The sequence below is a fragment of the Sprattus sprattus genome (genome assembly GCF_963457725.1).
Source record: "Sprattus sprattus genome assembly, chromosome: 3".
Taxonomy (NCBI): Eukaryota; Metazoa; Chordata; class Actinopteri; order Clupeiformes; family Clupeidae; genus Sprattus; species Sprattus sprattus.
In genome coordinates this window covers 21,924,186-21,934,185 of record NC_137922.1, presented here as the reverse complement: position 1 = coordinate 21,934,185, position 10,000 = coordinate 21,924,186, and the positions used below count along the sequence as shown (strand labels likewise).

Sequence of the window (10,000 nt, the reverse complement as noted above, 5' to 3'; positions counted from 1 at the left end):
CCACCGAGAACGCCACCATCCTGACCAACTGTGAGCGCTGGCCCCTCCTCATCGACCCCCAGCTTCAGGGCATCAAGTGGATCAAGAGTCGCTACGGCAACGGCCTCAGGGTCATCAACCTGGGAGAGAAAGGGTGAGGATGGAGAGGGGTCAGATGCAGGCCCTCTTAGTGTGTGTGTGTGTGTGTGTGTGTGTGTGTGTGTGTGTGTGTTTGTTTCTGTATATCTGTATTTGATTGTGTGAGTGTGTGTTTTTTGAGTTTGTGTCTGTGCATGCATGTCTGTATGTTTTTGTGCTTGTGTACTCATAGTCAACCTTTCCTCGGATTGTGTTTGTGTACATGTACATGTATGTGTGTGTTTGTGTGTGTTTATGTGTGTGTGTGTGTAGGTATGTTGATGTGATAGAACAGGCAGTGGTGACAGGAGACCCGGTGCTGATAGAGAACCTGGAGGAGACGGTGGACCCTGTCTTAGACCCCCTGCTGGGGCGCCACACCATCAAGAAGGGCAGGTGAGTAGGACATCCGTCACATTCTTCATCCTTCTCTCTCTTATCTTTCATGTCTTTTTTCTTTTATTCATACACACTCTCTATTCTCGTCTATCTTTTTTTCTTTTCTCTTGATCCCCTGTGCCTTCCCCTCTCCCCTCCTCTTCAGGTGTATCAAAGTGGGGGATAAGGAGTGCTTCTTCCACCCGAGCTTCCGTCTCATCCTGCACACCAAGCTGGCCAACCCTCACTACAAGCCTGAGATCCAGGCCCAGACCACCCTCATCAACTTCACCGTCACCCGCGATGGACTGGAGGACCAGCTGCTGGCCCAGGTGGTCAACCTGGAGAGGCCAGACCTGGAGCACCTGAAGGTGGGGAACGGAGGAGGTGCTCTCAGTGCCAGTGTGTGACTGTGTGAGTGTGGTGAAGTGTATGTGTGTGTGTGTGTGTGTGTGTGTCTCTCTGTAAGGCCTGTACGGTTACAGTATGGATATATCTGACTAAATATTAAGTATTCAATATTAAAATATTAAATATTAATTCCTGTTGCTTTTTTGACTATTGATGTTCTTATTTTCAAGAAGAATCAAACAGAAGCCTTTTTTTACTTTGATTGTGTTATGTTTGATAAATGCTTGTTTGTGGCTTTTATATATGTTCTATATACCATATCCCATGTTGAAATATTGAAGTATTGAATGCCGAATGAATACAGCTGAATGAATACATATAAATGCTGTCTGTTGGTGTGGAGGCTGGTGTGTGTGTGTGTGTGTGTGTGTGTGTGTGTGTTAGAGATGCGCGGATGGGCTATTATTTCATCCGCAACCGCATCACAAAACGCATGATCCGTCCGCTATCCATCCGCACCAATTTTTTTGACCAATTTTCAAAACCGCACCCGCCCGCCATCCGCCTGTTGTTTTTAGGTATAGGCGCTGTGACGCTAGGCTAGAAAGTTCTTGCCTGTTCTTGAAAGGAGACTGATCCAATGCCGCAAAGATATAGGATAAAGCCCCTAGTATGAAAGCCTATTGGCTATGTTGTAGCCTATCCTCAGAATATTGTCAGTGAAGTGACGTCTGTCTCCGATCGATGCACAGGGAGAAACTTTAAAATAACCAAGCACATCGGCAAACCTGACCTTACCATAGGCCAGTAGGCCTACACTTTTTTATCATTGTAATAAAACTCAATTTTGTACACCATTTTAATATGGTAATATAGCCTACTGTTTTTAGTTTAGAAGGAAACGCCGAGTCTATTAATTCCGAAATTTCACCGCATTGTAGGCTTTATACTGTAACAACCCCAACACTTGCCTGCTTGCCTTGCAAATCAAGTTTTCCGACTATTTTTCTTACCTTCTTTCTTAGCTGGTGATGTTAATGAGCTAGAAGTTTAACATCTCGCGCTGCCAATGCCCAATGTCACTTCTGAGTAAAATCACTCCATCATCTCTTTGAAATTCCTTATTCCACGAGTGGTAGGCTACAATGACTGGCTGTTTTAAAATATAACTAATAGCCTAACGAAACAAAATAACCCAGGCAGTTTCATCTACGACACGTTAAGGCTTCTTCCAATACTGACAGCTGACTCATAGCTTGCAGGTTTGCGGCGTTGCAAAGAGACGCGACATGATAGGGATCGTCACTTAATTTAAACTTTTTTGCTTCCTTTGTTTGCTTTGTATGCATACACGGAACAAGGCCAATTTACTGCCTGATGAAAATGTGATTATTTCAAAATGTGCTTGGATGTAGGTAACGACATTTAACAATGTGTATATATTTTGAATTTCGTTGGGTAAACCGCCACCCGCCCGAATTTAATTAAAATATTATTTTTTTGTCACGTCATCCGCCCGATCCGTGGTTTAACGGTTTAACGCGGGTGCAACCGCCAACCGCGCATCTCTATTGTGTGTGTGTGTGTGTGTGTGTGTGTGTGTGTGTGTGTGTGTTAGTGTGTGTGTGTTAGTGTGTGTGTGTGAATGTGTGTGTGTGTGTGTGTGTGTGTGTACTAATTAGTGCTGGATGACTGCACTGCAGTGGTAATTATGGACTGGATGTGATATGCTCGGAGAGGAAATGCAGGGAAATGATATTTGCTCAAATTCTGTGTTGTTGACTAAAGTGAGAGGAACCACTTTACTTTGGCAGCTGTGTGTTTAAGTAGTGGTGTGTGTGTGTGTGTGTGTGTGTGTGTGTGTGTCTTAGTATTGGTGTGTGGTCTTATGGCTGTGTGTTTATATTGTGTTTGTGTGTGTGTATGTATGTGTGTGTGTGTGTGTGTGCCTATGTTTGTGTGTGTTTGTGTCTGTGTGTGTGTCTGTGTTTGTGTTTATGTTTATGTTTATGTTTATGTTTATGTTTGTGTGTGTGTGTGTCCATCCCTGCAGTCAGAGCTGACTAAACAGCAGAACACATTTAAGATTGAGCTGAAGCAGCTGGAGGATGAGCTCCTCACACGCCTGTCTGCCGCCGAGAGCAACTTCCTGGGAGACAACGTCCTCGTGGAGAAGCTGGAGACCACCAAACACACAGCCGCAGAAATAGAGATGAAGGTGTGTGTGTGTGTGTGTGTGTGTGTGTGTTTGCTTTATATTGCTTATGCCGCTGTATTGCTTTTTATGTCTGTGTGTGTATCCACATGGTTGTGTGTGTGTGTGTGTGTGGTGTGTGTGTGTGTGTGTGTGTGTGTGTGTGTGTGTGTGTGTGTGTGTGTGTGGTTGTGTATGTGTGTGTGTGTGTGTGTGTGTGTCTCTGTGTGTCTCTGTCTGTGTGTGTGCGTGTGCGTGTGCGTGTGCGTGTGCGTGTGCGTGTGCGTGTGTGTGTGTGCGTGTGTGTGCCAGGTCCTGGAGGCTAAGGTGAATGAGGTGAAGATAAATGAGGCTCGTGAGCACTACAGACCTGTCGCTGTCAGAGCCTCTCTCCTCTACTTCATCATGAACGACCTCAACAAGATCAACCCTATGTATCAGTTCTCCCTAAAGGTCTGTGTGTGTGTGTGTGTGTGTGTGTGTGTGTGTGTGTGTGTGTGTTGTGTTATGGCACACCTATGTGTGCCCTACTGGGAAGTTTGTGTTCTGTTCTTGTAAAGGCTCTCTCTCTCTCTCTCTCTCTCTCTCTCTCTCTCTCTCTCTCTCTCTCTCTCTGGATGTGAAAGTGTGTGATCATTGTTCCCAAGAAGGGATAGTCAAAGTCAATGTCCCCTCAATGTCCCCTCTTTCCCTCTCTCCCTCTCCCACCCTCTCTCTCTCTCTCTCTCTCTCTCTCTCTTCCTGTTTTGCGCATGGACTGAGTGTGTGGGCGGAGCCTGAGAGTTGTGAGCGAAAGCTGCGTCTGGCCGCTGTGCCAGTTTCGCTGTGTTTCTTTCTTTATATCTAATTCTATATATGTTTGTTTGTTTGTGTGTGTGTTTTGTTTTGTTTGAAGGTTTTGTTTTGTTTGTGTCCCTCCCCCCCCCCCCCCCCCCCCCCCCCCATTACCTAGGCGTCTGTTTTCTGTGTTGAGAACATGGCTGCCTCAGGTACGGAGGAAAAGTTTGATTTCCTCACTAGACGGCATGCGGTGAAAATCGCCTCGGCCGCTAGTGTGGAGGTTGTTAGTTTGGCCATAGGGGCCGTGGTTGGGTATGATAACATTTTGTCCGCGGCACGTATGAATAGTGCAATTGTTTTGTTCCTTCGTACTGTTGATATGGCCAATACGATTGTTGTAAGCGGAATAGTGGTAGATGGCATTTATACACCTGTGCTCCCTTTGTCAACCCCTTCTAAGAAGGTAATAATATCCAATGTCCCGCCTTTTATTACGGACGAAACTCTTGTTCAGACTCTGTCTAGATATGGTAAACTAGTTTCACCTATTAAAAAGATTACGATAGCGAGTAAGTCCGCTAAGCTGAAACACGTAGTGTCTTTCAGGCGATTTGCCTACATGGTATTAAAAGACAAGGAGGATCTTGATTTAAAGCTAAACATGAAAATTGATGATTTTAATTACAGTGTATTCATTACAACGAACATGATTAAATGTTTTGAATGTGGCCAAGTGGGTCATTTGGCGAGAACCTGCCCAAATAAGCAAGACAAGCCCGGAAACACCAATCGTGCTGATGAAAATCAGGACAAGGCCAAAGAGAGCCAGACCGCCAGTAAAGAGGCACCCAGGAGTGGAGAGGGTGATGGGGCGGACGGGGTTCAGACCGCAGGAGAGGATGTAGAGCCACCTTCCCGTGCAGAGACACCTTCCCGTGCAGAGACACCTTCCCGTGCAGAGACACCTTCCCGTGAAGAGGCATCTTCCCGTACAGAGGCACCTTCCCGTGCAGAGACACATTCCCGTGCAGAGGCACCTTCCAGCGCAGAGACACCTGTGGATAGTGTCACCGCTGAACCGCTGGTAGACAAGGATACTGAGGCTGGCATGAGTGTGGACAACAGTCAAAACAGCGAAGTGTCTGTGGAAACAGTCGACCAAAACCTTGCTGAGGCAGTGGGGGGAAGAGCGCCTTTAGCTGAAACTGGTGAAGGATTTAAAGTGCCAAACCTCCAAAAGAGAAGGGGATCTACCAGCTCCCACTCAGAAGCCAAAAAGAAAGCCAGTCATAGCTGTTCAGCTTCCACGGATACTGAGAGCGGGAGTGAGTCGGATTGCAGCATATCTTGCTCTTTGCGGCACAGTGGGTACCCCAGTACTTCATACAGTGTTGGGGATATAAAGACTTTTTTAAGACAGACCAAACATGCTAGGAATGTTCGAATAGATGACTTTTTTCCTGACGTGGATCAATTTATACAGAAAACAAGGGTGTTCATGTCCGAAGGTGGTTTCACGAATCAAGAGGGCTACCGTTTAAAAAAAGTTCTACACAAGTTGAATATTGTTTTAGGTGCCAACGATGTTGATAATGTCTAGAGTTTTTATTTTCTTTCTTTTGTTAAATTGTTCTTGGGGGCTGTGCAATCTTTTTTCTTTTAATATTCCGATGAGTGAGATTCGCATTGGCTCGTTAAACATGAATGGTGCTAGGGACCGATCCAAACGAGCGCAATTATTTGAACTGGCAAAACAGAAACGTTTTGATATTGTTCTGCTGCAGGAGGCGCACAGCGATGCCGGTAACGCGGCTGATTGGGCTATGGAGTGGGACGGGCTCTCTCTGCTCAGCCACAACACTTCTATAAGTGGTGGTGTTGCTATTTTATTTAATAAAAATTGTACCCCAGTATCTTATGACGTTGAGGAGGTATTGAAAGGTAGACTCCTTAAAGTCAGAGCTCGTTTTGAAAATGTGGTGTTGGTTTTTATCTGTGTGTACGCGCCAACAAGAGGAGTAGAAAGATTGTCTTTTTTAGACACATTATCAACTGTTTTGTTTGACTGCAACAGTGAGGAGTATTTATTTGTGGGTGGGGATTTTAATTGTACAGAGCGTATCATAGATCGCAATCATATTGAGCCTCATATGCCTTCCAGAAAGAACCTCATTCAGGTTATGAAGGCACATGATCTTAGGGAAGTTTGGAGGAATTTTCATGGCGAGCAGAGGCAGTACACCTGGGCCCATGCTTATGCTGCTACTTTCTCATTAGCCAGGCTAGATAGGTTTTATTGTTTTAAACACCATCTCAACATTTTTAGATCCTGTATGATTACGCCTGTAAGTTTTTCTGACCACAGTCTTGTACAGTGTGTAGCAACTTTAAGAAATATTAAGCCAAAGAGTGCGTATTGGCACTTCAACACAAATTTAACGCAAGATAAATATTTTAAGGATGTTTTTAAACTGTTCTGGGATAATTTTAGGTCACAAAAATCATCTTTTAGTTCCTTACAACAGTGGTGGGATGTTGGGAAAGTTCAAATACAACAACTATGTAAGCAGTACACACATAATGTAACAAAAGACATAACTCAGTCTGTAGAGACATTGGAAAAGGAGTTACTTGAAGCGCAAGAGTTAGCTTATAATAATGGCAACGATTACGTCGAGAATTTGACGGCGAAAAGAAATTCTTTAGCTGATCTGCTGGGTACAAGGGTGAATGGTGCGTTGGTCCGATCACGCTTTCAGGGGGTGGATCAAATGGATATGCCTTCAAAGTTCTTTTTTAATCTGGAAAAGAAAAATGGCCAGAGGAGATTGATCCATTCTCTGCGGTCAGAAGCAGGAGTCTTACTGTCAGATACTTCTGAAATTTGTAAAAGGGCAGTCACTTTTTATCAGGATCTATACAGGAGTGAGGTTAACAGCGAAGAGATTACCGTTAATGTTTTTTTAGAAAACTTGCCTCAGCTTTCAACTGAAACCTTGGCCGGGCTTGACACTGCTATTACGTTGGGGGAACTGGAGAGCGCCCTTCAACTTTTGCATGGGGATCGAGTTCCTGGGCTTGATGGGATTTCGACTAGCTTTTATAAGTCATTCTGGCCGGAGGTGGGCGAAGACTTGCTGGCAGTCCTCAATGACCGCTTAGCCGGAGGGCTTCTGCCGATGAGTTGTCGTAGAGCAGTCATCACTCTCCTCCCTAAAAAAGGTGACCTCACCGAAATTAAGAGCTGGAGACCTGTTTCACTCCTGTGCAGTGACTATAAGATTTTATCAAAAGTGTTGTCCAAAAGGCTTAATAAAGTGCTGGAACAAGTGGTCCATTCCGACCAAACATACTGTGTACCCGGTAGATCGATAGTAGACAACGTAGCGTTGATTCGTGACGTCATTGACGCCTCAAGGTTGTTGAAACTCGACGTAGGCTTGATATCACTCGATCAAGAGAAAGCCTTCGATCGAGTTGAGCATGAATACCAGTGACGTGCGGTGAAGTCAGTACGAGGGTAGGCACTGAGTTATGAAAGCCAGATTACCTTATTTATTGTTTAGGCTAATAGGCTACGTCAGGACAGTAGGTACAAGTGCGGCACGCGCACGGTCGATCGATATATTAAAAAAAATCCAATCACGATAACATATCCTGTGGCCTACTACTCTCAGTCTCGCACACGCACGCACACACCAGTTAATGTCCATCATCAGAATGCAACCATCTATCTGCACAGCGACCAATTATGTATGTCAGTCAGCAGCAGTGAGAACACACACTGCTCAATTGAATATGAAAGCAAATGGCTTGCAGTCGGCATTAATTCAACCCCACACTCATTTCAAAATTAAGCTCAAAATAGTTTCTAACTCACCTGACTAGCACAGCCACAATGCCAATCTTTTTTGTCAAACCAGTCCGTTTGAAACGACAATTTTTGGTCCCTTTTTCTGCAGAAGTTCATTTAGTGTTGGAATAGGCCTCCCTATTGCTAGTTACTGCTTTTTTTCTATTAAAGTCGAGTTTAGAGAAATGTCTAAGTTCCACAGTATCGGTAGATACCGCTGTTGTCATTTTTACTTTGATTTTCGCGGGGATTACGCTTAGCTTGTGTAATGACGTCAGCTGCGCAAATGTCCAGTAATATCTCGATTTGAATTGGTCCATGTTTGATACGTAACGTAGATGATTACTGGCATAACATATTTACGTGCAAAGGCACAGTAGAGTTGTGCCTTTCGACGTACATATTAAAGAATACAGAATCGAAGTGCGCATGCGCGACATTTTTTTTTTTCTTTGCCGTTCACAACGAATGGACAGTAAAGGCACTGCTTATTCTGCCGGTTTTTTGTATTTGTTTATGCATAACTGATACAATTGTCATCGTAACGTCTAAACAATTGGAATAACGTATGTATTGCATATATAAATCACAAGAGTACTCGGTACAAATACAAATACAAGTTTATTAAATAAAATGATTTAATAAACATTTTTACGTTTGAATTTTGTCAGGGTAGGCAGTGCCTACCTTGCCTACCCTGACTGCACGTCACTGATGAATACTTATGGAATGTTTTGGTCGCTTTTGGTTTTAGTGAAAAATTCATTAGTATGATGAAAGTTATGTACTGTGACGTGGAGAGTATCTTGAAGATTAATGGTGGGTTAAGCGCTCCTTTTAAAGTTAAAAGGGGTGTGAGGCAGGGGTGTTCCTTATCCGGAATGCTTTATTCCCTGGCAATAGAGCCACTTTTAAGTCAACTGAGATTACGTTTAAACGGTATTTCCATACCGGGTTGTATCAACCCCCTCCGGCTGTCAGCTTACGCTGATGATGTTGTTTTATTGATAAGTGATGCAGCTGATATTAAGACACTTGTAAAGGTACTTAATGACTTTGGGGTTGTTTCTTCAGCCAAAATTAATTGGTCGAAGAGCGAGGCTTTATTGCTCGGCCAATGGTTGGCCAAGGGAGTCCCTAGTCTCCCAGGTGGTCTGCAGTGGAAAAAGGATGGGTTCAAATATCTGGGCATTTTTTTAGGTAACAACACAGTAGTGCAAAGGAATTGGGATGGTGCACTTGAGAAAGTTAAAGGACGTCTTGATAAGTGGAAGTGGTTGCTTCCAAAAATGTCCTATAGGGGACGTACACTCATAATTAATAATTTGGTTACATCATGTTTTTGGCAAAGGCTGGCCTGTGTGGACCCCCCACCAGACCTTTTGGGTAAAATGCAATCTTTATTGGTCAATTTTTTTTGGGATCATTTACACTGGGTCCCTCAAGCAGTTTTGTTTCTGCCAAAAGACGAAGGCGGTCATGGCCTTATGCAGATGCAAAGCAGGACTGCAGCCTTTCGGATGCAGTTTATAAAGAGACTTCTGAGTGGGTCTTCAGATGTGGCTTGGCGGTCTGTAAGCTGCAGTATTTTAAAAACTTGTGGTGGATTAGGACTAGATAAGTCCCTTTTCCTAATGACCCCCCATTTATTGGATACCTCAAAATTACCCCCTTTTTATAGAAGCTTGTTTAAAATCTGGGATTTGTTTATTGTACAGAGGAATGGACCAGTTACCTCTCTCCATTGGTTATTGCAAGAGCCATTGGTCTATGGAGCACGGTTGGACGTTACTTCTTATGGTTTTCATGCCCTCACAAGAATTCTTCTCAACTCAAAGACAGTGACTTTAAGAAATGTTTTTGATCTGGCTGGACCTAGTCTTGTAGATGCAAAGAAGGTGGCAGACCATTTTGGGGTAAGGTCTGTTCGTGCAACTGCCCAATTTTTGGATAAATGGCGGGCTGTTCTAACAGTAGATGACTTTAAGTTGTTGGGAGAGTATTGTGCAGAGGCAATAAGACCGAATGAGAATGACAGTTTTCCAGATTTGTTCCTCTCACCCAATCTGGATGGGAGCACAGGTCCGTACTTAAACCCTGAGAGTCCAATGATAATGGTTTTAAGTAGTGTCAGTGGGAAACAGTTGTATCAGGCCTGTGTGAAAGTTTTTAATAAAAAAGTTTTAAATGACAGAGTTGACACACCTTGGCGCACAGTTCTTGGACTGGGTCAAGATATAAGACCAGAATGGAGATCACTGTATAAACCACCTTTAGACAAAAGGGTGGGTGACTTACAGTGGAGGATTCTGCACGGGGCTATAGCA

General features: G+C 43.9%; 1 protein-coding gene across 1 annotated transcript in view; it reads left to right on the top strand.

Annotated features, from left to right (window-relative positions):
* Positions 1-10,000, top strand: part of dnah9l (dynein, axonemal, heavy polypeptide 9 like) — a gene marked incomplete at both ends in the record, with an annotated part of 78,372 nt that overhangs the window by 59,762 nt on the left and 8,610 nt on the right. The window contains 5 exon segments of the mRNA XM_080835401.1: positions 1-133; positions 391-513; positions 662-866; positions 2,900-3,064; positions 3,353-3,493. The exon segment at positions 1-133 is cut by the window's left edge and continues 103 nt beyond it. Of these exon segments, the coding sequence (XP_080691527.1) occupies positions 1-133; positions 391-513; positions 662-866; positions 2,900-3,064; positions 3,353-3,493 (767 nt within the window).